Below are 27,881 nucleotides of genomic sequence, written 5' to 3'. Positions count from 1 at the left end.
CTGCCCCGTTGGGTTTCCACGGCTGTCAATCATTATGGGAGCAGAAAGCCTCATCTTTGTTCCAACAAGCAGCTGGTGGGTTTGAACTGCTGACCCTGGGGCTAGCAACCCAACACACAACCCCCTGTGCAACTAGCACTCCTTAGTTGCAAGCACAGAATTGACAAATACGTGGGGTTTTTTAATCACACTCACCAGTCCCATTTTCTTCTTTTCCAATTTCCTATTTTCCCATGTTAATATACATATTTGTATTTTCTGTACAGGTTTGTTTTCTTTTTCTATAACTTATCGGGAATATGGTCTCAAGGCCCATTTCCACATACAATGATTGACAAGGAAATTTAGCTCAACCATTTCCTGGGAAATGGGGCCAAAGTCAGGGGTTTCTCATTGTTTCTGCTCAGTGTTAAGACGGAGTCTTGTGCTCTCTCTCCCCAACAACAGCCCTCCCCCCTCCTCCCTGCCCCACCTCAGGGTAGTTGTTGGTCCTGAATCCTGGGCAGGTCGCTTCCAGCTCTCAGGCTTGATCTTCCCTCAAGCCTAAATAGAACTTAGGACCTTCTACTACCCATCTGTGAGTTTGTCAGACTGTGTTGACTCAGCTGTTTCTCTGATGCTGGAAGCTCTGCCATTGATAGGTCACATATCAGTAGGGTTACCAATGAGGGCAGAGGCGGCAGCAGAGCTTTCAGGCTAAGACAGAATTGGAAGATGGATGTGGTGATTTATTTCCAAAGATCAGCCAATGAAAATCCCTATGGATCACAACAAAACATTCCAAGTTACCACTGATCCTGACATGGTGCATACAATGTTTCTTTCCATTATATGAAGGTCTTTGGGAATTGTAGCCAACTCAACCGCCCCTAATAACAATGGTGGTGGTGGTGGGGGGGTCGTGATGGGTGGTGGTGGTGGTGGAGGTGATGGTGGAGGTGATGGTGGAGGTGATGGTGGAGGTGGTGGAGGTGGTGGTGGTGGTGGTGTGTGTCTGTGTTTAGCTGCGGGTATGTGTTCAGCTTTCTCCTTTGAGACCTGGCTTTCTGCTGCTACATCCTGTATGCTGGTGGATTATCAGTATCCCTCTAGGGTTTCACCTGGAGGCAAGGCTCAGATGCTCTCCTCTCGCAAGTTCATATGCTTAAAAAGGGGTAGAATCTGTCCTGTTTTCTCCCTGAAATTCTGCCTGAGGAAGGACAACAGGTCTCTAGACCTGGGAGAGTGGACATGGAAGAAGTTAACAGGTTTAAGGAGGCGAGAGGGGATACTTAGTTCGTAGTATCAGTCCGCCACTATGGTAACTGTTCTAGAGGGGAGCTCTACATTAGGGGCATTCCAATACTGTCCCAGACACTTCGTGCTGTGGAGCCATATGATGGCCGTTTTTAGTGGTGGCAAGATATTCATTGCTTTGAGTGGCTATCCCATAATTTAGTTAACCATCCCCTTATGACTGAACATTTCTTTTTAAATCCTAGCTGTTATATTTAGCACTGCCAAGTGAATTGGTGAATGTTGAAATACATGCTTATTTCCCAAGAAGCCAGAGAATGTAATTTTATAAAATTGTTTCAAGCTAATTGAATGATTGCCAGCATGATGGTCACTTCCCCTGGCTTAGTGCCCAATTGCTCCTATCCTGCCTTTAAAATCATAAATAATTCTACGCTCTAGGAGCTCAGGCTCTTGCTCTGAGCTGATTACTATCATTTCTATCACCCAAGGTTACAAGGCTGCGCTGAGGGTTAGAGCTCAAGTCCTCAGCAGCCGGGAACCATTGTCTTGCAGAGGTTGGATAAAGGAAACCATTTGGGTACATAGTTACATAGAATTTTGCCTCTTTGGGTCAATCTTGGCCACAATTTTATGGTTTAAAATGTCAGAGCCATTTTTTCTCTTCTACAATGAAAATTTAAGTCATTTCTACTCGTTTGCCATCTATGCAACATTCTTTTAAAATTTCATGATTCTGTAAATCAAAACCACTATATTGTTAAATATATACATATATACACACATATGTTTTAATAGGCAAGTAAGCTTTAAGAACAAAGCAATACAAGTGCTCTAATTCTTGCCAAACACATTTGCAAAAGAACATTTTATCCGAAGACAGAAGATTTTCATAGGATATTTCTCAGTATCCTACATATAAGTTCTTCTTCTGGACGTCGCTGGTCCTTTTAAAAAGCACAAGGATAAAACGGAGCCACTTCCTACAAACAGAATCATAGAGTTTGAACATCCATAAGAATGGGTTTAAATATTATAGTAGAATATACTCCAGCTGGTTTGTTTGTTTGTTTGTTTGGTTGTTTGTTTGGTTGGTTGGTTGGTTGGTGTGCTCATTTGCTAACCAAGCGGTTGGAAGTACAAGTCTAGCTCAAAGGCACCGAGGAAGAAGGCCCCATGGTCACTGAAGACCTGTGGGTGCACATTCTCTGACACACATGCATGGCCATCGGTCAGTCCATTTCACGGCAACTGAAGAACATGTGTGTAGAAGAAAGGAATGCATATCTAGAGCATGTCTAAAAGAACAGAGCAGAAGCTGGTAATAGGAGTTACCCTTGGGGTGAGGAGCAGGGAGATGACCAAATGAAAGAGGATTTTTTTTTCTCCACCTTATAATCATCTACCTCTTACTTTACCCACAAAGCATGTAATTTTCTTTCTTAGTGTTCTGTGCAGTGTGAGCTCTCCATACTAGAAGATACACAGCAACATTCTCCTAACTTGACCCAAAGCAACGCCTCATTTTATTTCACTTCCAGTAGTACGACGTGCCTCCCGCGTTCAAGAGTCCTCAACCATTGGAGATCAAAAGGCAGCATTCACCCAAGGACAAAGTTCAAAAGGGTTAGCTGGGAGGAAGTGGAATGAGGGATGTTACCTGGTGGGGACTACAGTCAATGACACGAAGCAAACAGTGTATGAATTGTGGAATGGAAAACTGATTTGTTCTGAACACTTTCACCCACTTTGCAATAAAAGTGAAAACCAGGTGGCCTCTGCTGGGCACTGCCAACAGTAGAAAGCTATGTGAACAGAGATGCTGTGCTTCAGAAGAGCGCATCGCAAACGGAGGCAGTACACATGCCTCTCACTCTGGTGTAAAGCAGCAGGGCTCTGAGCAGACGTCCTGGCCCTCTGCCAGCCGGGCCCAGAGATGTAGCCCATGGGAGTACAAAGGTTTTGCCTGAGAAATCAAGGATGGCTTGACAAGAGTAGGTAGCCTTGAGACTGACCCTGAAGGAGAAATTACATGTTGGTAGTTGGAGACAGGCTTCTGAGGTTAAACCGAAAGAGGAGCCGGGCTTCATATGTGGAAAGGTGCTGAGCAAAGCCAGCAGTCTCCAGTCACTAGAGTGGAGGGGATAGTGCTTCCTAGTGGAAGATGGTTCTGGAAAGACAGACGTTGTCAAATTTTAAAGGTCTAGTTTAATTAGTTTGAAGGTTTTGATGCTGGCGAGGATGAATAGATGGTACACCTTTTCTCTTCTCTCCACGGTCTTTGTTTACCAAGTAGGGACATGGCAGGCAAAGAACTTGAATATTCAGCTTACTTTGAAAATATGTTTAATGTTTGATGTCCCCCCCATCTTAAACTGTGTTTGCCATCTAGTGAGTACTCCATGCCATTGCAGCAGCCGACTGAAAATGCCTGGTTTCCTAGCACTGCAGTCACGCCCACAAGTGCCCCGTCCCTGTCATCACGTCTGCCCTGCACTTCCCCTGTCACAGGGCCTCCGACTGCACACATAGTCAGAAAGCTCACAGGGAAACCCTGACCTCTCCAGGAGTAATAATAAGAGTCACATGAAATAAATATGTCAGAGTCCAGAAGAGGGACGTGAGAGAACTCTGTAAGAGTTTAGAGGAAAATGAGCTTTAGAGAGTGGTCTAAAGAGGAGTACAGTGTTCAAGGCCAAAGGCAAATGTTACCACAGAAATAACCCTGCGATACTAATAATCAACAAGTGGGCACACAGACTGACATGCAAGCTGAGTACGTGTGGAAAGGAGAGCGGGGATGTTGTCCTCAACATGTACAGGTTTGACAGAGAACGTTTCTGTATATGAGGAAGCTTTAAAGAAAGAAAATCCGATGGAAATAATTAGTCCAATGGACTAACAGACCATGTGAACTTCAGCCTCTGTGGTCCCAAGACCAGAAGAGCTAGATGGAAGTGGGGGGGGTGCTTTGAATTGTTGAAATCATAGTTGGTAGTGTGAGATGTAAACCTCCCATCTAAACCATAATAGAAATAAATGTACCAAGTAAAAAATACATGCATTTTAGTTATTCTAAAACCAATAATGAAAACTTAACAAAACCCCCTCAAAATCATAAAAGTAATTTTAAAAGACCAGGCTTACTGCAGTATGGATACCAAGGTCCGCTTACAGACCTTGTTCTTGCTGCGTGCCGTCCAAACGGAGACCAATACGTTCACAGCATCGGTCTCCTAGTGGGTTGTACCTGTCTGCACTTAATTCTCCATCGCCCGGGCTGTCTGCACAGAGGGCCAAGGAGGGAGACAAGCTTCCTTCAGCCATTGCTCTGGAACGGGGTTCCCTTTCCCTCAAAGCTTGTCCTCAGTCACCTAGGAGCCTGAGTCAAGAAATAACTCTGTTAGACCCGGGGGCTTCAGAGAGCACCTGAAAACAATCCCGTTATCAAGGTCAACCCCCACTTTTCCACAACTTTTTTGAAGTGTGTGGGCCTGGAATTTAAAAATAAACATCAGTCACTCAGCAGTCTTAAAATTTCCAGGAAAACATTTTGCTGCCGAAATATCAGCGTTTCTACACAGAGATGACTTCTTTCTCTTATCAGATTTAACTGCGGTTGGTGCAAACGAGGGGGCTTCAAAAAGGCTATGGAAATTTTTCATTCTCTTTTCATTCCATTTTTCCATGAATTTTCTCGTCTCCTAGTATATGTAATAAAATACTTGCCACTTCAACATTGTTAAGCATGCAATTCAGTGATGTGAATGATGTCCGTCACATTGGGTAACCCATGACCACTATCTGCTTCCACAATCTCTATCGGTCTGAACAGAAACTCATTGTCCCCTAACATACAATGTCCCCTGCTCCCCCCTCCACCCCAGAAACCACAGATAAACTTTGACCTCTATCCGGTTTGCTTATTCCATAGATTTCATATAAATAGAACCATAGAAAATTCCATGTTGCAGCATGTGTCAGGACTTCATTTCTCTTAATTACGATTTCTGTATTGGTTAACTATACTGGGTGCTGTGTCTATTTCTGCTCTTCAGACTGAGGCTTTGGTATCTCTTTTACTCAGCACGTAGTAATGGAATGCCTGCTGCTAACCAGGCTAATCTGAGCTAGATACCACGGCTACCATTGATGAAAGGTATACCTGCTTTGATAGCATCTTTAAAAACTTTCTATAAACCCCTTCCATGGGACCCCAGCAAGACTTCCTCCCTCTGCGTGTGTCCTGCTTTCAAGAGACAGTGAGAACAATTCTGGCTTGACTGGCAAGTGCAGCTCATTTTTTATCAGGGTCTTTGGAATTCTTAGCTTTGATAGTGGTTTCTGGCCTCCAATCCGATAGGAAGCCCAGTGATGCGGTGGAGACTGCCTCATAGCAAGTCACTTGCCCAGTAAAGCCAGGTGAGCTGCTTGGATGCCATTTTAAACATCTGCTTGATCTCAATGAGTGCGTCTCTCTGTGTTTGACTTTTGCAGGGAAAACCAGAGATACCGAGTGTACGTTGTGATACCGCTTCTGCCAGGGTTCGAAGGAGACATTTCAACCGGTGGAGGAAATGCCCTACAAGCAATCATGCATTTCAACTACAGGTGCGAGAATTCTCCATGGGCTTTTCTGAGCGTCCAGGCAGTGTGGACGGGGGCTTGGGAGGGGAATGCAAATGCTTCTCCGGCTCCATTCAGAGCTTCGAACAGATGAGCCCTCCTTGCTCCGTTCCTTGGACTCTGAGTTGATCAAATAAAAATGAAGTCTAAAGTCATAAGTAGTGGGCCAAGGACTGATGGAGCATATGAAAGAACTACTATGCTCGACACACACACACACACACACACACACACACACACACACGGGAGTTTCAAACTTGGTGGGAATTGAGATGAAAATAAAATGGAATTTTTTGAAGTTGCATGCATGCATACACAATAGTCTTGAATACACAGTCATTAAGTAGCCAAATAGTTACTTGCCATCCCATGTTCTGTGCAGTAAGTAGAGCAAAGGAAAATTCAAAGACCTACAGTGCCATGGCTTGCGGAGGTTGGGTTGTGATTCTTTAGCGTCCTCCCACACTGGTTGTGTCCTGATAGGACACGAAGCACGAAGGTTCTTTCCCGTCTCTGACAATGTTTAGTCTGCTTCAACACTTTGTTAACTGTTCAGGGGAAGTGGGACAACATATTTTCTATATTCTATATTCTAATATTCATAGTCACACAAAAAGGCATCTTTGGGCCTTCACGGGCTGCAGATCTCCCCCGGGCTGGAGGCAGTGCTAGCAGGTTCTAGTGGGAGGGGCAGCCTGGCAATCTCTCAGAGTCACTGAGAAAGAGCTGGAGGCTGCAGAGGTTAGTTTCTAGGCCTGGGTACCAATTTTAGTTCCTCCTGTAGTCTCTAAGAAGTATGGGAGAGCCCTGGTTAGGCGCACACTCTTGATGAATCAGTGAAATCATTATCTCTTAAAAGCCATTTTTAAAAGTATCTTTGTGTTGTTGTATTTTTTCCCCCAGAACACTTGCAGCTTCTCCTCTTTCTAATTAATTCTTTCAGGGGCTGGAGATGTCCAATGAGACCTTGCAAAGAGCCCCAGAGAGGGTCACATGGGAGGCTTAGAGGCCCTTCTCCTAGCCCCTTCCCCACACATGTCCCGACAGGCCCAGAGGGCTCCACTCGGCGCTCTCGGGAATCTGCCTTGTGCAGATTTGTAAAAATAAACTAAAATATTGTATCTTCTTGTTTCTCACTGACTTCTGAAGCTTGTATCAGCTAGTTTCATGTACAAAAGAAATTCCATTTTTTACTTCCTCTTGGGTTGTCTTCTGCTTGTTACAGTGCGAGGGCACATTGACTGCCCTTCGCTCTCCGTCCACGGCTAAACGTTTTGCCCGTTTCTAAGCTGATCTGATTTATAACATGACAAACAAAGCTTTTCGGTGTTAAAGTGCTGTCCTGGTGCTTAATTGGCTTGTATCTATTCTTTTTCCATTCTAATATTGTTCTTGGAATGTTGTCAATTGTAATTATTTTCTATGACTATACCCTTGGACTTGAACCAGCTGAATAAAATAACATGCTTGGCCTTTGTTCAGCAACCCAAACGATAACCCTTTATTAAGCAAAAACCATCTCTGTCTGCTGGCATCCTCGTCAATAATACCCGCGTTTGCCAGGCGTAAGTGTATTTTTAATTACTCTCCTAAAGCAAGCAGATGGAGCCCAGAATTCTTGGTTCCATCAGTCTTTGTCATTCTTCCACCGTCATCAACTCTTGAAAAATGAAAGTCACTAACAGAGACTGTTACTGAAGACGAAGTTACTGATACAGCTCAAGTATAATTGTTTCTCAAATTTCTAAAGCATCCTACGTGTTTGCCCTTTTTGCCTCTGCAAGCAATGTGATTCTGAACGTGTTCACCATTAAATCTTGAGACCTCCTAAATGTACCTCTGGGGTCACTGGGTTTTCTAAGAGGGAAAATTCATTCTTAACCCATCTTTTCTCAATAGCTGCTTTTTCCAAATCCTAATAGTAAAGTTACAGTTTTTCTACCTTCTCACCTCCATATCGCTCCTTTGTCCCATCAATACCATCAAAGTGATCATGTTCTAGCTTTTGAAAATCTATGTAACCTTGTCTCGTGGGAGCCCTTGTCTTTGACCTGCGTGAGCATTGTACTGACCCACTTGTATCTGGGATCGGGACAGACTGTTTTTGAAAACCTCATAATTGTTTCTTTCCTTTAACTGTTTTCAGAACCATGTGCAGAGGAGAAAATTCCATCCTTGGGCAGCTGAAAGCAGAGCGTAAGTAACTGATTCTCCTTTCCTCCACAGTGACTTTATAGATAAAATTATACATACTGTGTGTATAATTAAGGTAACAGAAATAATTAATATGTTCAGATACTGGTTATATGACTTTCTTCACAAGCGACATGCCAGAAAATGCTTAACAGAGAAAAATTATTCTTATGAAAGTGCCCAATCCAGTCTTCAAACCTCTGAGATGTAGAGACATTAAAAAACCAAAAACCACTGTGAGTTGGCATCAGTTCCAGTCATGGCACGGTGGCATCAACTCCAACTCTAGGCTGTCCTTTACAGGACAGACCAGAACTGTCGCTTACGTGTTCCACTCTGACCATCTTTACAGGTGCAGGCAGCCTCACCTTTTCCCCACGGAGTGGCTGGCGGGTTTGAACAGCTGACCTTGTAGTGCACGACCCAGGGTGGGTGCCACAGTGCCCCAGGTGCCCTGCCCACTGCCACCGCGGTGATTCTGACTCCCAGGAACCCTCCATACTGTTTCTGAGGCTGTAAACCTTCATGAAGTTCTTTCTCCCTCGGAGCTGCTGGTGGTTTCGACAGGCATCGTTGAAACAGAAAGGGGGAGGTTTTGTTATTTATTTGCATAATTGGTGATCGTTATGATTTATTTAGCTATAGACATTGCTTTGACAAGAGAGACTTGTAAGGTCCTGCATGGACAGACGCCTCCCCCTTTCTTCCTTCACCTCCTGGAGGGAGGGAGGGTGGGAGGTATCAGCTCCTCCTCAAGGATGGGAAACAGGTGCGACAAGGTCAGCAGGCAGTCCGTGCTGCCTGGTGCACAGAGTTCTCAGGGCCCTCACCGCCCTGCCCTTTAGGATAGGGGAAAGCAAATCCTAGGCACATTTGCCACCAGTGCCATTGGAGTAACAGCCTTGGTGGCGTAGTGATGGCTTGTTGGGCTGGGATCTGAAAGGTTTGAACGCCAGGCCCTCTGAGGGAAAAAGACGGGGCTTTCTGCCCCCATAGAGAGATCACTCTCAGTAGCCCAGGAGGGGCAGTTCCGCTTTGTCCCATAGGGTTGCCATGAGTCAGCATCAATGCGACTGCAGTGTTTGTTTTGTTTATGTATATTCGAGAGAAAATGGTATTAGAGGTAAATAATAATAATTTTTATACCACACTTTCACTTCTATAGTTCTTCATACTTTTTAAAAAACGTTTTGTTAGGGGCTCATACAACGCTTAACACAATCCATATAGACATCAATTGTGTAAAGCACATCTGTACATTCATTGCCATCATCATTCTCAAAGCATTCTCTTAAGCCCTTGGCATCAGGTTCTCATTTCCCCCCCTCCCTGCCCGCTCTCCCCTCCCTCATGAGCCCTTGATAATTTATAAATTATTATTTTGTCATATCTTGCCCTGTCTGACATCTCCCTTCACCCCCTTCTCTGTTGTCCATCCCCCAGGGAGGAGGTCACATGTAGATCCTTGTAATTGGTTCCATCTTTCCAACCCACTCACCCTCTACCCTCCCAGTATCACCCCTCACACCCCTGGTCCTGCAGGGATCATCCGCCCTGGATTCCCTGTGCCTCCAGCTCCCTTCATACTTTTTAAAGGCACTTTCTCAAATACCTTTGTAAAACATTCTTCTATATAATTCTTCCTTGCAATATAAGGGAACTTATATTGACATTATCTTTCAATTTTCTTTTTTCCATGAGCTTTTTGAAGTCACTTCCTATGGTATAGCTATGGATTTGTTTGCTTGTTTATTTATAGCTACCTGAACTGCTCCTAAGGTTGACACCTAGTAGGTGCTCAGTCATGGTGTGCAGCTATGTGACAGGTAGGGATGGATCCACGAGAGGCGAGCAGGACTAGCACCACGCTTAGGAGTCCGTGTGGTGTAGTAGGCTAAGAGTGGGAAGCTGCCTGTTAGCTCAGCCGTTTGAAACCAAATAGAATGGAAGGAGGTCCCGAATGTTACAGCCAGATTGACCATGAGTAACAGTTTAGCTGCACTTCCTCCATCCAGGGCAGGTCCATGCTGCCGGCAGTCTGTGACGCAATGAATAGTCTTCGCCAACACCCCACCTTAAAGGCATCCATTCTTCGCTCACCTTCTTTAGTTATTGACCAACTTCCACGTGCATCTGAGGCAACTGAAAATGGATAAATAATGTGGCACATCCATTCATGAAATACTACTTATCAAGAATAACGAGGAGTTCACAAACTATCTTAACTGAATGAATCTGGAAGAAGTTATGATGAGTAAAATAAGTCAGTCACCAAAATAGAAATATGGTATGGTTTCACTATTATTAAAAAAGAGTAAAAAGCGCTCAGAAAGCAAAGTCTTTGGTGGTCAGCGGGGATTACCGGGAGGGTGAGTCGGAATCAAGTTCTCGATAGTGACGTTTACTGCTGTTGGTGACGGGAATGGCGAGACCGAATATAGGTGAAGTCAGCTCGTCTTGACCGAGGGACATAAAGACAGGAAGAAGTACCTGAGAAAAGAGACCATTTCAGTAAATGCTATAGTATTTTGCAACAACTATGTGTGGAAAAAATATTTTTAAAATAATATATTTTCCCCATAACTTTTGAAGCTTGCCCCCATATATGTGTGGTTACATAAATATATATAAATGCATAAATTGTATAGAAAGGCATATTGGAGTAAATCTATGTGCATTTGTAGAGATATCTGTAGTCATACATGTATATGTGTGCATATGCATGTACTAGATTTATAGCCGTATGTATCATAAGCCACAAAAGTAGCACAGTTGTGGAAGCTTCTTGGAAATATCCAAACAACTCGAGGAAGGGTTTACTGGATTGAAGATCTCGGGTCCTAGTCTTAGGGGACAGCTTAATCAACTGGCATAACAGTTTACAAAGAGAATGCTTTCCATCCTGGTTTGGTGTATAGCCACTGGGGTCTTAAAAACCTGAGTGGCCATCCAAGATGAAATTACTGGTCTCAATGCATATGGGGCAAAAGAAAATGAACGAAAACAAAATTTCAAAAAAGAAACTAGTCCATAGTCCACGTGACCTCCCGTCTCATCTAACACGAGACCAAAAAAACAAAATGGTGCCCAGCTACCGGCCATTGCCATTGCTGACCTTTCCGGTCAAGGACAAGGGCACAATAGAAGGTCCTGGACAGAATGGGAGAAAACTATAGGATGAAACTCATGTTCCTCAAGAAGGCCGGACGAGTAGGTATCCTGTGTGGTAAAGTGGGGGGCAGTGAAAGAGAGGAAGACACTCAAGGAGACGGACGGATACCGTGGCTGCAGCAGTGGACTCGGGCATGGGAGCAAGGCTGAGGAGGGCACAAGACCGGGCAGGCTTTTGTTCAGTTGTGCACAGTCAAGTCATTATGGGTTGGAGCTGAGTCGGGAACACCTCAAAGCAATAACAACAGATCAACAGAGATTAGAGGAACCCCTAGGCTATCGCTCTGAAATTCCTTTTCAACTTGGACTCCCAGGTTGTCTTTCAACCCTATAATAGATTGGCATATGAAATAAGCAAGGTCACCCAGGTGTAATGCCTTCCCTTACACAATTCATCAGTTCAGTGAATTATAGCCTTTGTCACGCCCACCAAATAACCTTCATTGTCCTGATGGTTAGGGACAGGACAGTAGGGGAATATATTGATTGGATTATGTGTATTCATGGTCCATAATGTGTATTCAGCTGTGAGTGATTGCTGACAGGGTTCATTGCGATGGCCAGCCTGCCAGGAATGAAGTGAATGAGCCATCTCAGAACCAGGAAGTGGGGGATTTCTCTCCCCACAAAAGAGCAGAACCAGGGACCAAGCGTGCCTTTTAGACCTTGTGATTCCTGCACTTGGAGCCTCCTTGATTCAGAAGCCCTCTGCGCCACCAGAGGGGCAGCCACAGAACCGGGAGGTAAAACCTGAGCTACACTATGAAACTTGCAGCCCGCAAAGCAAGTGAAGCTGGGTGCTTTGGGGCAGGAGGGTAGCTTGTAGAATGGGGTGCACATAGGCACTTCCCTGAGAGAGCTGGGCTTGGTGATTCATGGAGCCGGAGCTGAGTGCCTTCAAGCTGAGGCTATAGTGGAGTGGCCTGCTTTGTAGGAGGCCTGGTGGCAGAATGGTTACCCATCAGGCTGGGATCCTTGTGGTCAGCAGTTTGAAACCCCCAGCAGCTCTGAGAGAGAAAGACCAGGCATTCTCCTCTAGAAAACAGTTAGTTTTGGAAACCCACAGAGGGCGCTATGAGTCAGCATTGACTTGATGGCAGTGAGTTTGGTTGTTTTTAAAAGAGCCCTGTGACACTGTCCAGACAGGGGAGACCAGGCCAAGAGGCCTGGGGCCAGAGGGAAGCCTGCCTGCTGGAACAACAGAAAAGAAACTGTCGTCACTGAACAACTTAACCTTGAGCACTTCTCCCCTGAATTGCAACTTGTTCACTTTCCTAATAAGCCCCGGCCTCTCCAGCCTCATCTGTGGGTTCTGTGTGGCCATTGCAGTGAGTTATGGGGCCCAGCTGAAAAGCAGAGATAAAGTATACATGAATGCTCAGAGCAGCCTCTTTCGTGATACTAAGCGAAAATGAGTCAAATGTGCATTGGCTGATGAGAGGATACATAAAATGTAACAGCTGTATCCAGACAACGGAATATTATTCAGACATAAAAAGGAATGAATTACTGATTCACGCTACAATGCTGCAGTGTGAGCTGAACCTTGCACCCTGCTCAGTGGAAGACCCAAATGTCCCATCTTGTATGATTCCAGTTATGTGTCATGTCTAGAATCAGCATGTCTACAGAGGGGGGGGTAGGTCAGTGGGGGCTGTAGGGATGGTGGGAAATGGCGATTCCTAATATGCACGGGATCACTTGGGGTGATGAAATTGAGACCATCCTGATGGCACAGCTTTGAGAATGTACTAAAACCATGGAATTAGACACTTTTAAAAGACTCGTTTTATGGTATGTTAATTTTCAAATGATCTGGGTCGTTTAAGAAAATACATTAAATGTTTAGTGTGTGTGTGTGTGTGTATCACATTGGTGTTGGGTGTTCAGTAGTTTCTTCATGGACAGTGCACTCAAGCTGAAATCTTAGGGCCAGCTAGAGACATAAGACATGCCTGTCACCAATAGCAAATATTGCAGGAAGTTATATCGAATTATATACAAAACAGAGATTGGCCAGAGCCCAGTCCCTGTCTCCATCTGCTAATGGCTAGAGGAGGGAGACGGCGGGGAGAGGCTGAACGACAGAGTGGCAAACAGTGTGGAGAAAGCCGAGCAGCACTGCAGTTGGCTCGTGAAGAATACGGAGGTGAAGTCATCACTCTTGTTTGAATGTCAAATCACATTCAGTTCTCCTCAAGAGAAATGTCCCGGACTTATTGTAAATCATTTCCTGTGACTCTGGGCCCCTGTCCTGCCTTTGCCTATTCAAGGAGGAAAATTGGATTTTTACACAAGAAGCAATTTCACAGCTAAGACCTCTTATGAAAAGACTGCTGAGCACCCTGGGTACCAGTCAGAATCAGGCTTCTCAGTAAGGAAACGGTTCATACGCCAAAGATGGGAGAACAGATTACTGACATCATGCCCCCTTTTGAAGTACAATGTTGTATTGTTGGTTTTGTTTTCGTAAATGTGTGGTGGGTTTTAAATACATGTACCAGCTAATCTCTAGTTGGATAGAGAGCCACAGTGGTGCTACTGTTTCAATTATTTAGAAATAACAAAACTGCTTCTTTGAATGCATCACGATTCCTGCAGGGGGGTGGGGTGAGGAGGGACTCAATGGCTATTAGTGAGTAATTACCAGATATTCTAATCTTCTGGGGTTGATTGTTTATTTTAAACCCATTACATTTTTTATAACTCTGTGAATTATAGCGTTTTAGCAGCCAATTTAGTGGAATTTAACACAAGGGCCAGAAGTAGTCAATCAGGATTAGAAATGTACCTAGACCAAGTGCTACAAGTTTTTAAGGAACAAAAATTTGTCATAACTCCAGTAGCTCCTTCATGAAATGTTCTCAACAAATATGAAGAACCTAGTGTATTGGATTTCTCATCCGGCGATACACATGGCCACCACTATTCATAGCAGACACATCCCAGCAACCTGCATAAATCTCCCAATTCTGAAGTCGCTCTGATCTGTGCGGTACTGTACGCCCACCACACCACACTATAAAGGTGGACATCAAACCCCTGTACTTGTCAATATGGCGCTGTTTGAAAATAGGGGGGCTCTTCTGTTATGTTAATGGGGTAGGACCAGAATAGGATGGGTCCTAAACCTAATCACTTCTGAGAAGTATTTAATAAATAGAGCAGACTAGGTGCGCATGCGTGCACGCATGTGCACACACACACAAAGAGATGACAGATGCCCTGTGAGAATCGCCAGCAAGTGAATGGATTCCATTAAACACTAGAGAAGAGAGAAGATAATTCCTACAGAAGAATCAACATGAAAAGATACTGGTTTAGACCTTTAACCCCAAGAAAACAAATTTCTGTCTTTTCACACTACCAACGAGGAAGGCTTATTAACAACCAGTGACTCGCAGACCACGCATCCTTGCTGAAAGTGAGGGGAACTTGATCTTGCTGATGAAGATCAAGGATTGCATCCTTCAGTATGGATTACAGCCCAATATAAAGAAAACAAAAACCTTCACAACACCATGATAGCTTAACACCATGATAAACAGAGCAGAGATTTCATCTTGCTTGGATCCACACTCAACGCTCCTGGAAGCTGCAGATCAGTCCGGAGAACACACCATGCATTGCAGCGGGCCTATCTGTTGCACAAGGCCTCTCTAAAAGGTTGAGCAGCAAGGATGTGACTTGAAGGCCTCAGGTGTGCCTGGTCCAAGCCATGGCGTTTCCATCACCTCATGTACCTGTGAAAACTGTACCTTGAGTAAGGAAGACCACAGAAGGATCGATGTGTGTAAATTTTGATGCTGGTAAAGAATGTTGATAGTACTATGGACTATTTGAAGAACAGACAGATCCGTCTTGGAAGAAATGAAGCCAAAATGCTCCTGACGAGAGGCGAGGATGAGGAGACTTCGTCTCATGTACTTTGGACATATTATCAGAAAAGACCAGTCCCTGGAAAAGGACATCATGCTTGGTCAAATAGAAGGGCAGCACAGGCCCTTAACAAGGTGATATGACGCAGTATCCTCCACAGTGGGCCCAAACGTAGCTCCTTGTGAGGAGGACTCAGCAATGTCTCCTTCTATTGTACGCAGGTTGCCATGAATCAGAACAACTCAACAACAAAGTTAAGCTCCATGATATAGTTTGGAAGCTTCCCTGATGCCTTCTCCATAAATTGCTTAAATATTCCTGCTTGCATACTTTCCTTTCTCATAGTTTTTTTTCCTTTTCCCCAAAAAAGGTTCTGGTTAACTCACTGCATCCTCACACCACAAGCAAACTCAGCCTTTCTCCCCATCACCAACCTTGCGTTCCTTTCTGTTTCCTGAGCCAGCTTTCTTTACAGACTAAAGTATCCGTGGAAACAGCTTCGACGTTTGCTGTTTCCTTGTTGATGGATTCATTCCCTGGGGAGCTGGGTGTCCCCGTGGCATCTGCGAGGCTGCGCGTCCATTCATCCCCAAATGTCCACTTTCTAATTAGCACCCGCCGGGGTCCTTGAGAGCTCTGTTGCTGGTGCTAATGGTCAGCTGGTTTTTAGAAACACAGCTTTTGTCACTTTCCCAAAGTTGATTCATAGGCAAAAATGAGTAAAAAGTCCAACAGATTGTGGGCTGTGAGGAGCTGTCACGTCTGGCCCATTGTGTTGCCGACACCATGCAGAATTAGTGACCACGGAATGGGACGGGCCTATACCATTAGGAACGGGTGACTAACTGGCTGTCTTACTTTCAGTGTTTTACTAATAACAGTGTCACTAATCTTTAAAAGTTTATTTTGAAATAACCCATGGAAGAATTTCTAGAAGCCTCCATATGTCTCCCTCCATGAGTCACCAAATTTTAACTTTTGACCCCCCTTTGTTTTTCTCCTGAGCTGATGGGAATAGGTGGCGGTCATGATTTACCTCTAGATGCTTAAGTGTGTGCTTACAAAAGAAACAAGAACATGCCCCCCCCCCAAAAAAAAAAGGCACGTTCTCCGTCCTCTATAGTTTGGTTATCACAATAAATGAAACGAAGATGGTTATGGCAACACCATGATTACCTAGTCTGGGGGCCTAACGGAAATTTCACCCTTTTCTTGAAAACGTCCCGAGGGCAAAATGGCAGGTGTGGCCCCGAGAGTCTACCTGGAATCCTTTTTACATTTAGTGGATGGAGAGAAACAACAGCTTCACCTTTTGATAGCTGGTTGAAGGCAGGTTTCTATGATTTTAGAGCAATACTATTTGATTTACCTTCAGTAGATGTTGGGCTGCTAACCACAAGGTCAGCAGTTCAAACCCACCAACTGTTCTTGGAAGAAACTTGAGGCTCTCTGCCCCCCTAAAGATTTATAGCCTCAGAAATCCTGAGTAGGATCATTATGAGTCGATGGTCATAGATAATATAAAAGCAAAGTGGTATAATGCCTGGTTCTATAAAGCATGGGATACCTGTACAGAAATATGCACATAGGATACAGGTGGAATAGATGGAAGAGGAGTCTCTAGGTGGCACATACTGGCTAAGCTTTGAACTGCTAACCAAAAGGTTGGCAGTTCAAACCCCTCTAGGTAACGTGGAGGTAAGATGTGGCTGTCTGCTTCTGAAAGGCCTCGGCGTTGAAAGCCCCAGAGTAGTTCTAGTGTAGACGCAAGGTGTGGACACGAGGAATTCCTGGATGGTAACTAACAGCAGCAACTCGTGCTATTTTAAGCATGTGAACAAAAACCCAAACCAAACACCGCCGTCGAGTTGGTTCTGAGGCAACCCTATAGTTCAGGGTAGAACTGCCCCTGTGGGTTTCTGAGACTGTGACTCTTTGTGGGAGTAGAAAGCCTCGTCTTGGGGAACAGCTGGTGGTTTCAAACTGCAGACCTTGCAGTGAGCATCCCAGCATGTAACCCACTGGGCCACCAGGGCCCCTACGTGAAAAACCAAAAGAAAAAAAGGGAAAGACAAACGGGCTGTCATCGAGTCAATGCTGACTCATCGCGAGCCCCCGTGAGTTTCTGCTTGCGGGAGTGGAAAGTTCAGTCTTTCTCCCATGGAGCTGCTAGCGGTTTCGAGCTGCCGACCATGCAGATCGCAGGCCAACGTGTAACCACGACATCACCAGGGCTCCTTTATGTGAAAAAAGGGCCCTTCATTTTCGACTGCCTTTGTTGTTTTTGAAGGATTGGATGCCGAATGGTGTCAAAGGCTTTCAGCATCTGTTGATGCATCGTCTGGTTGTCTTTCTGGATTGATCAATATGATGTCTTAAAATCATGGCGTTCTTCCTATTGAACAGGAGAGCAGAATTCCACCCCAGGAACGGAGTGTTCTTTTCTTGCTGCGTCCCTCTCCTCTGAAATCTATATGTGCCAAGGCGTGGTCGCAATGTGGCCAAAGCATAGCATCTCCTAGGTTGCTTATCAAACTGTGGGATGCTGCTGAAGTAGAATCGGGCGGGAATCCCCTTTTGATAAGTCCCCGCAGAGGCCCAGAGGCACACTGAGAGCCACTGGCCTCCTCTACGGTCCAGTGTCCAATTGTTCTAAAGGAGAATTTACTACCCACCAAATTATTTATTTTAGGAAAATTATGCTAAATTTTTTACTGATTCTAGTAAAAAGCTGCGTTGTATCTTAACATTTTAGACATAGGAGCTTATGTGTAGAGCGGATGTTTTGGGAATGATGAGGGTAACAAATGTACAAATGTGCTTTATACAATTGATGTAGGTATGGATTGTGATAAGAGTTGAATGAGCCCCCTATTAAAAAATAGCATAAAAATTTTTAGATACTAGACCATGACAAGCTGCAGGAAAGTAGAGTGTACAGAATAACCAAAAGGTAAAATATTAGCTGTGGACTGAATATTCACTTAATCACTCACTCATTCATCTTTTTTTAACACTGTACAGTGACTGAGGATACAAAATATATAATAAATACAAAAAATATAATATTTACAAAGTTATGTATTAAGCATTCTATTAGAAATATTTTTTCCAGGAGTTGGGTGGGCGTTGAAGGGTTTAAAAGTGCAAATGCTATTTGGATCAGAGAAGATTTTTTAAAGGAGGGGTTGCCTTAGATGAAGGACCAGATTAGTGTTAACCCATAGAGAAAATAAGATTTGTAAACATCCCATTGGCATGAGCCTTTGCAAAAATGCACATTGCACCTTCAACTCAACATTTGAGAAACACGGCTCCCAGCTTTTTCATGCACACGGAGGATGGTAACCTATTTGTGGAGGAATCTCTGTATATAACCTATGACTGAGTTTCTTTTCCAGGCCATAAACTTACTAGACGCACTGAATAGCATCAACAATCATAGAAAACATTAGTAATAAATGGAAACTTCAATAAATAGAACTATTAGTATGCTTCTCATTCTCAAATGGGTGGTGGTGGGAGAGGGGGAAGATTTATATTCCCTTTCCATTAGAGTGGTTTATTTCCACTCCGTTTGTCTCGGTATCAGACATGGCGTATCCAGGACTACTGCTCTGAGGGAGAGGGGCTGTAATATCCAGAGACTACCACTCTCATGCTGGGGTGGCGATGACTGATCCCTTGGGATGGAATGCATCTTCGCCTGTCTTGCTCACACCTAATACTACTCTCTCTCAGGAGAGTTCACCCAGGCCAAATACAGTGAGGAGTCTTGCATTCCCTTATGTTCGTGATGGAGGGGGAGGAAGAGGAAAGTTTAGAAATGCCCAACGTTTTTATTGACGCCGTGTCTGTAATGTTAACTGCTCTTTGGGGCTGACTATGCCTCCAAGTCTGGATGAAAATGGCAGCAGGTGCCAGGCAAGGCAGATGCAAATGCGGTACTGGATCTTGGACTGTCCACTGTTGCTTAGCTCTCGTCATCATTCTTCAGCAATCGTCTGCCAGGTCACTGAAGTGAAATGTTCATAGGTGGATGTGCTTAATGGCATAATGCGTAGAAAGCATTTCATGATTAGAAAAACAGGTATCTCTGTGTAGTTCACCTATAGAAAACTTTCTAGACAGCAAAACTAGATCCAGGGCGAATGCCGAAATTAGACATCATACATATATATAATACACATTCTGTCCTTAAGAACCTATTTAAGTAGCCTATTAGTTCTGCGCACCGAAACTTCCTGTGCTTTGCTTGAGGTGAGCTGCGTGAATTTAAGAGCAACATTTGGTTTTGTGTCTCTCATGCACAGTTGGCAACCAGTGGATCAATTACATATCGTTCTGCGGCCTCAGAACCCACGCCGAGCTCGAAGGCAGCCTCGTGACCGAGCTCATCTATGTCCACAGCAAGCTGCTCATTGCTGACGACAACACTGTCATTATTGGTAAGTGGAGAGGACCTGGGACTTGAGCCTACATGAAAACCTTCCTTGTGATTCCTACCACGCCCCCTCTGCCGTTGCAAGAGGCAGTCATGGAATAACACATTTCTGAAGCAATCGCTTTCTCTTACATCCTTGCCAACCCCTGTTTGTCTGTGTGAAGAAACAGGGGTGCTGAGCCACCAAATGGCTTTTGTGCACTCTTACAATAGCCGGAGGCAGCAGTGTAACCAGCCAGCCAATCATCTGTCTGCTTTCCTTCTTGGTCTCTGATTTCTAGTTTGATGCCAAGGACCTAGCTTCTGGGCATTAGGAGGAGAGAGAGTGCATCGTAACTGGATGCCCCATGGTCAACTGTGTGTGTTTATACCTCATGGACATAACTATTGCCCCAGCTCTGAAGTCATGCAAGATTCACCCAGTGCCTGTGTTTTCATCAGGATGTACAGCAGACCAGCTTTAGATAGCGTCAGATAAAAGAAAACTCAGGACCATGCAGTGATTTCTGACTCAGAATGAGCTTAGAGGAGGGATAGAACTGTAGCTATGAGTTTCCAAGGCTGTAGATCTTTATGAGAAGAGAAAGGCTCCTCTTTCTCCCATGAAACCACTGGCGGAGTTGAATGCCGACCTGCCATTAGCAGCCCAGTGTATAACTCTTAATGCATCGCCACGAGGGCTCCATGGGACAGGGAGAAATCACACATTAATATTATAGTGGTGTTAGTCTGGGTACTTTAGAGAAACAAATCCACAGAAACTCATGTATAAGAGAGAGTTTCATATAAAGGTTAAGAGCACATCAAGAAAAGATCCCAACCCAGTGCTTCCCAAGCTCACAAAGTCCAACATTAGCCCATATGTCCAACACCGATCACAAAGTCCTCCTCCATCTCACAAAACACACACTATGACACTGACTGCAGGAGGAAAGCTGAATCAGTGAACGTGTAAGCATCTCAGCACTGGCAGGGGTCTCCACATGGGTGCTCCAGCACACAGGGCTGCATCGGGGTAGGTCCATGCGGCTTCTCCTTGGGGATGTCTTATAGGAAGTGAGCCTTGCCAGCTGAAGCAGGGAACTGGCTAAGGCAGCTGCACCCTGGTCCAACCATCAGAAAACAAGAGACCCGGGAACTCGAAAGGCAAGGCTTACCAAGCCACTTAGCCCTCCGCCCTCGACCAAGTTGGCACAATAACCTAACTATCTCAATAGTGTGTTCTTAAATTTTCAATGGCCTATGCCCATTGACAGGTTCAGAAGTGAACTTGGGCGTTCTACCAAGACAAGATCAACTTGGCAAGAGGAGGGTTCCTTCATTTTCTCACCCCTGCATTGCGTTTCCTTCCGGTGCTGTGCTAGCTCACACCGGAAGAGAATGATCATCCACTGGATGATGGAGTGGTTGCTGGAGGGAGGGTGCTATCAGAGTTGTGATATGAATTGGGAATTCGGCTCATCAGATGTCAAAAAGGGGCTTCCTAGTCTTTTAGAAACTAAATGTTCCGGAGTATCCTAAAAAGTTTGTGTGTGTGTGTGTGTGTGTGTGTGTGTGTGTGTGTGTGTGTGTGTACGCTTTAAACATGCCTTTTCTCTCTATTCTCCACTGGAAAAAATAATAACTCACAGTAATGACAGTGTCTCATCAATAGCATAATTTTAAAAGAGAGGAGTGCCAAGTACGTGTACCCAACAATAGTGAGATATTCGAGCGCAGGACAATCAAGACAGATGTCTGGTCCCTGGACTCGCTCGTCCGATCAGGATGGACACCTTGAAAGAGAGTGCAGGGGGTTAAACGCTCCATGGAACAAGACAATTTTTAAAAATCAAGGTCTCATTTCCCTCAAGTTGTTATGCCTTCTTCTCCAGAAACCAAACCTCAGGGGATTTTTGATGATCATTTTGACCATAAACAGGAATGTAAAAGTACTCATGTTTGTTGAAACACAAAAATAAACAAAAAGCCACATATCATATAGACTCGCGGATAAGCTGAGTTTTTCAGCACATTTTGGTTGCAGTTTCTGTGGTAAAATTAGGTGTCTCGGCTGATACTCAGGTCGGCGTATACTCACGCTTCTGCGGTAAACTTCATTTGATCTCTTCGACAAGATTTCAGAACCCTTACAGTAAAAAATTGGTAGATATACCGATTTCCTTCTTAACGAGCATTTTGGCTTCCGGCCCGCTTTGCTGCTCCGAACGTGTCCATGTAAAGTCGTTTTCAGAAGCAAAGCTCACAGTGAAATACGATTGTTGAGTGTAATTGAGTTGTTTTCTCTAAAGGCTACCTGGTATTTTGAGCTAGCAGCGATCAGGTTTGAACACCCTTCCTAGCCTCGGTCAGAAACCGGAGATATGGCTTGGGTGTACAAAGAGGTCAGAGTTGTTAGTCTTTAGAAGCGGACTTGCTTCTTTCTCAAGACCCACGTGATTATAGGACAGAGTCCGCCTACTCCCACCCCTTACCCTCAAATCCGAAGGTGCTTTTGTTCTTATCGCGGTGGAAGGTTTATGAGTCAGCGGGTATGCTGCTGCTGCTGCTGCTCAGCGGCCCTGTTTGCGTTACAACACAGAGAAAAATGGTTCTGATTCTTTGAGAATAGTTTCAGGAGTTAATTTTACAGGTATTAAGCAAGATATTTAAAGCCTTAGTTTAAAGAAGGCTAAAGTAACTTCTGATTGATTTGTCTAACATGACAAACTTACGCCAGAATAATTGACTTAAGAAAAATGAGTTATTGTTTGTTTATCTTTATTTTTTTCCTTCTAAGGAAATCATTTGTCTTCTCTCATTGAAAATCTCTTGTGTATAGCTTTAATTATCTGTGACCATACATGGACCTGTGCATCATGAAATCTGGTACCAAATTTAGTTTTTATCTAATCCATTTTTGAGATTTGAATTTCAGCAAACTAAGATTCGTTTTCCATAATTAAAAAAAATAAACAGCGTATACTTCCCTGAGTCAGAATCAATTTACAGCAACTAAAATCACAGCATACTAATGCCCAATGCACCAGCCATTGAGAGAGAAACTTGGGGCAGGGGGGATGTCTGTGTCCTCCACAGACTTAAATGATTCCTTAACCCTTCTATCTGTTTCTGTGCCGTGTGAGAAATTGGCAAACAAAAGATGGTGTCACCTTTAATTTGGAGAAAAATATTGCCCCAAATGGGAAAGAAATATAAAGAGATTAATGCATGGGCTTGGGGGAAATAAGAACATGACACAGCATCAGAGAAAGTCAAGTCTCTCTCTCTCTCTCTCTCTCTCTCTCTCTCTCTCTCTCTCTCTCTCTCTCTCTCTCTCTCTCACATACACACACACACAAACACAAAACTTTGCAACCTTTTGTGTGGAATGAGGGCCAGAACCTTTTGTGAGATTCAAGGAAAAATGGAAATCAGAGGAAAAGAAAACTTCTGAAGACATAGAGAAGGGCAGAAAGATGGTAAACTAGTTTTAAATTTAGATGTACTTGGAGCGTTTTCAATTTATTTCAGCCTGAGCTTGAACTTGCCTACGAGCAATTGCGGTCCATTCCCCAGTGGCCCCTGGCCTCACCCTGACTGTTAATATTGAGCTTCTCTCTCATCTCGTTCCATAGATGGCGTCAGTTTGATTCCTTTGTGTTCCAACTGGTGAGGTTTGCAGCAGTCTCAGTGGCTTGCACATCTATCATGCTTCTCTTACAGTTATGCAGGGCAAGAGTTCAGCATGGACGCCCTGTGTGTTGGCCGAGCTTTGCTTCTTTTTGAGGCGCTAAGGGGGAAGCCAGGAAGCTCTGGTGATGCTGTGGTTAGGTTGTTAGGTTAGGTTAGGTTGTCTGCTCCTAACTGAAAGGGTATCGCGGTGGTTTAAACCCAGCAGAGAAAGATGAAGCAGTCCTCTTACATTCACACTTTCAGCCCTGGGAGCACTTGATGGGCCAGTGCTAATCTCTCCTCCAGGGGCCCTGCGAGTTGCGATGAGCTCATTGGCACTGGATATGAGATCATCTATTTCCTTACCCTGTCTTGCCTCTAGAAGCTGCCTCGTTCATTGGGCTTTGGCCCTGCTTTTCCATCTCCCAAACCAGCAGCACTGTATCTTGCTAAAACTCCTGCACAGCCTCAACCCATTTCTCTGAGCACATCCAAAAGGAGGCGCTCTCTCCGTTTTAAGGGTCTTTGTGGCGATATCAGGTCCACGTGGTTAGTCCACGCTATTCTGCTTTAAGGTCACCAGCAGCTTTAATTCTATCTGTAACGGCAAGCACCCTTGCCAGGTCACCTCGCGTATCCAGAGGTTTCAAGAACTAGTGTGTGGGCGTCCTTGGGGTCTGTTATTCTTACTGTCGCAGGATTAACAAATTCTTAGACAAGACACACAAGTCTCAAAGGAAAAAGATAGATAAGCCCAACTGCATTAATGTTCACAACTTTATTCCCTTAAACAACAGCAACAACAACTCGTTGCTATGGAGTCGATTCTAACTCATGGCGACCCCATAGGACAGACCCTAGAGAACTGCTCCTGTGGATTACTGAGATTGCAACGCTTTACAGGATTAAAAAGCCTGCCTTTATCCTGCTTATTCATTAAAAGGCACCATCAAGAAGAATAAGGAGATACACCAGAAAAAAGAAATATGCGATCCACTGAATGTTGTCCCGTTCCCCAGTGGCCCCTGGCCTTGTTCTGACTGTTAATATTGAGTTTTTCTTGCATCTCTTTCCATAGATGTCGTCAGTTTGATTCCTTTGTATTACATCTGGTGAGGAGCTATCTTAGTGGCTTAAAACTATCTCATTATTTTTTTCTCATTATATTTTTATAAAACTCATAAGCATCCCTACAAACCAGTATGAAAAAAAATCAACAAACATCCAAAGGACAATGGGCAAAGGACTTATGTAGGACTTTTGTCAGAAGACACACACACAGCCTGTAAATGTATGCAGATAGTTTCATGCTTATTATTGTGATAATGAGACAACAGTGTTTAGAAGTACCTGAGTAGCAAAAGGGTAAAAATTAGGTCTTGAAAGGAGACCCGATGGCCCAATTGTTAAATAAAGTAACTAACAGCTGGTGAACAAAAGATGGATGGACTGAACCTTTTCATGGGAGCAAAGACCTGGATATCTGCTCCCATAAAAATGATGGCCTAGGAAACCCTGGGGGGACAGTTGTCCTTTAGCAGATAAGATTGTTATGAATCAGAATCAACTTGATAGCACACAACAATGACAGCATCCATTGATGTTGGGAATATCAGTTAGTGCAACTACTCTGAGAAGCAGTATGGCATTGTCTGATAAAGTCATACACCCGCAAACCCCAATTCTCTTCCTAGATAAAACCCTTGCCTGTCTATGCCAGCATACAACAGTGTAGGGCAGAATTGAACCTCACAGCACAACTGTGGAAGCGACCCATGCAATTGTCAACGGTACAAGGAATAAATCCATCTTGGTGGATTCCTTCACGGAAAATAAGTGCATTATAATTGCCCACATCAAAGCAGAAAACTCACAAAGATGCAATATTGAACGAAAGAAGCAAATCTACGAAGATCAGCTTTTACATGGTTTCATGAATTTTAAAAGAAATCGAAAGTAAACTAATTTTTGTGGAGACAAGTTTGTAAAGCATGCTGAATGCAAAATCCAACAGAAAGGGTCCCTGTTGGGGAGGGAGAGGGAGGGGCGGGCATGGGTGGAAGGGCACAGGAGAGGAGGGCTTCTGGGAGGTGGTAATGCGTGCTCTCAGCCTGGCCGTCAACTACAAGGGCGCTCCTCTAATCGCTGTTGACGCTGCACACCGTGATTTCTTTGACTGATTTACATTTGCTTCTGCTCACAAATTTTTTTTTAAGTTCCCTCGTAGCAGTCTTAGAAAAGCTCATTTTCTACAAGTGTTCATTTTTTAAATTAACATTCAATCGGCCTCATAAGCATGAGGGATTTCAGTGACGGTGAACAGTAATGCCTAAAAACCAATCCATATTTGCTGTGCACCATGCACCTGTAAGGGGGAATCGAGGAAAGGTCAACTCCCGCTGGTGTCCTTAGGCTCCCCAGGAGGAGTTCACGGTTCAGTTCAGTGCGTGACCCCTGCTCGCTCTCCCCACGGCCTCGCAGGTTCCAGGAAATGAGATACTGCTCTATCTGGCTCGTCTGAGCTTGTTTTTCTGAAGAAACGAATGTAGAGCGATAAAGGGGGTGACATTTACAGTCACCAACCTCTCATTTTCAGCATCATACGTAATTCATCTGAACTATTCTCCTTGCTTCCTATTAAGCCGCAGTTGACTAACTCACTTATCCAGCATGGCTGAGGGGTACCGCCCTGGAGAACTCTAGATCAGCTCTGGGGCAAGAGTCAAACCTTGTCCGTAGGAATTTCCGCACACGAGGCCAGGAACACAGTCCTTCCTTTGGGAGTATCGAGCCCCCCACAGGAACGAGGCTGGGCCTGTGACAGCGTGTGTGATGTGGAGGAGGCTTGTCCGTCTGGCTCCCATCCCACTTTTCCCGACCGTGAGCGCAGCTGCAGGGTCTCCCCAGCCTAGGCAGCCTGAGAGCAGGCTCGCCAGGCCAGGCGGGCCAGGAAGCCCAAGGGGAGAGCTATGGGAACGCTGCTCCTTGCTTCATGCCCGTGGGTGGGGTGAGTAACCCAGAGGAGGAGCTTCTTCCATTCAAATGCTACCATCCAGCAGATTGCCCCTTCCTGTGTGGTCTCTAAGGAGCTCTGTTGGCATAGTTACCCATTGGGTTGCTAACTGCAAGGTCGGTGGTTCAAAACCACTTGAGAGAACAATGAGCCTTTCTACTCTGGTAGAGTTAGTCCTAGAAACCCACAGGGATAGTTCCGCCTTGCCCTATAAGGTCGCTGTGAGTCAATGTTGACTCACCGGCAGTGAGCTTGGGTATTTTGGTAGGTCATAGTTGGTGGGTCAATAAATACTTTGACATGATCTTACTAAATTACTAAATAAATTACTAAATTTCCTACCCAACCACATTATTTTTTAAAATCATTTTATTGCGGGCTCGTACAAACTCTTATCACCATTCATCCATCCGTCCATGTGTCAAGCACATTTGTACATTTGTTGCCATCATCATTCTCAAAACATTTGCTTCCTACTTGAGCCCTTGGTATCAGCTCCTCATTTCCCTCCCTTCCTCCCCCACCCCCTCTCCCTCATGAACCCTTGATGATTCATAAATGAGTATTGTTTTGTCATGTCTTACACTGTCCGATGTCGCCCTTCACCCACTTGTCTGTTGCCCGGCCCTCAGGGAGGGGGTGATATGTAGATCAGCGTGCCGATCACATTATTATCTCACCATACAAAAGATTACATTAAAGCTGAGCAGCACTCAATGAAGCTCAGATAATGCTAGAAACAAGCTTCAGGCTCAAAGATGTAACTGTAAATTATTCTAAAAAAATATATATATGTGAACGTAATAAAGATGATTCATCACTACTATCACAAAGTACTTCAAAGACTTGTACGGCATAGCAATAGCCCAGCCAAGTATCGGCTGGATGCTTCATTCTGTTACCCAAGGCGACCTACACCCCTTCACACCATCTCAGCCACTGCCCATGGTCTCTTTTGGAAAAGACCACTCTTCTGAAGGCAAAGCACCACCATTTGGCCTCATGGCAGGGCTTCTATTCTTTTCGTCTGTGGTTGTCACTGTCACAGAGATCAACCAGAGGTCCCGTTTTCTTCCGGCACAGTGGAAGGGTACGAGTCAGTCAAGGCCACGCTGTGGTCTGTTAGATACCTCGAGCGGTCAGAAGAGTGAGTCTGTGGTGAGGATCGCAGGAGCAGCGTGGGGTTTCCAAATACGCAGCGGAGGACTGACTGCAGGAAACACGGCGAGCTACTGCAAACAACTGGCTGTCCCAGATGAAAGTCAGCATTCTCAGCTCCTTAGGTTTAAAAATAGATGGAGGGACGTTGCTCCAGCAGCTGTGGGCAGGCCACACAAGTGGGGCCCGGGAATGGAAATCCGAGTTTGAGATTGGACTCGCTCGCGAAGTTTCTTGTGAGTTTTGACATCCATATTTATATGACCATGGGGTTCAATCTACAGAGAGTCCGATTCATCTAACAGCAAAGCCATCTCCCCAGTGAGCCAGTGAGCATATTCTCCCTGTCTTTGTAAGTACGTGATGAAGCTATCTGTTAGCATCCTTTGATCTTCAAAACAGACGCTCCCTTTGGCAGTGTGAGAAAGAATAAGGAAAATGTATAGTGTCACCTAACTGACAGTAGGGAAGTCCCCGGGTTTGTGAGTTCAGTTGCTTAAAGGCCTA

General features: G+C 44.6%; 1 protein-coding gene across 3 annotated transcripts in view; it reads left to right on the top strand.

The window, feature by feature from the left end:
• Positions 1 to 27,881, top strand: part of PLD1 (phospholipase D1) — a 227,444-nt gene that overhangs the window by 185,145 nt on the left and 14,418 nt on the right. For all 3 annotated transcript variants that reach the window (XM_075547028.1, XM_075547027.1, XM_075547029.1), the window contains exons 21-23: positions 5,734 to 5,847; positions 8,009 to 8,058; positions 19,419 to 19,553. In XM_075547028.1, coding sequence (XP_075403143.1) covers positions 5,734 to 5,847; positions 8,009 to 8,058; positions 19,419 to 19,553 — 299 coding nt within the window. The remainder of the gene's footprint in view (positions 1 to 5,733; positions 5,848 to 8,008; positions 8,059 to 19,418; positions 19,554 to 27,881) is intronic.

The sequence above is a fragment of the Tenrec ecaudatus genome, chromosome 4 (genome assembly GCF_050624435.1).
Source record: "Tenrec ecaudatus isolate mTenEca1 chromosome 4, mTenEca1.hap1, whole genome shotgun sequence".
Classification (NCBI taxonomy): domain Eukaryota; kingdom Metazoa; phylum Chordata; class Mammalia; order Afrosoricida; family Tenrecidae; genus Tenrec; species Tenrec ecaudatus.
This window is presented reverse-complemented; position numbering and strand designations above follow the sequence as displayed.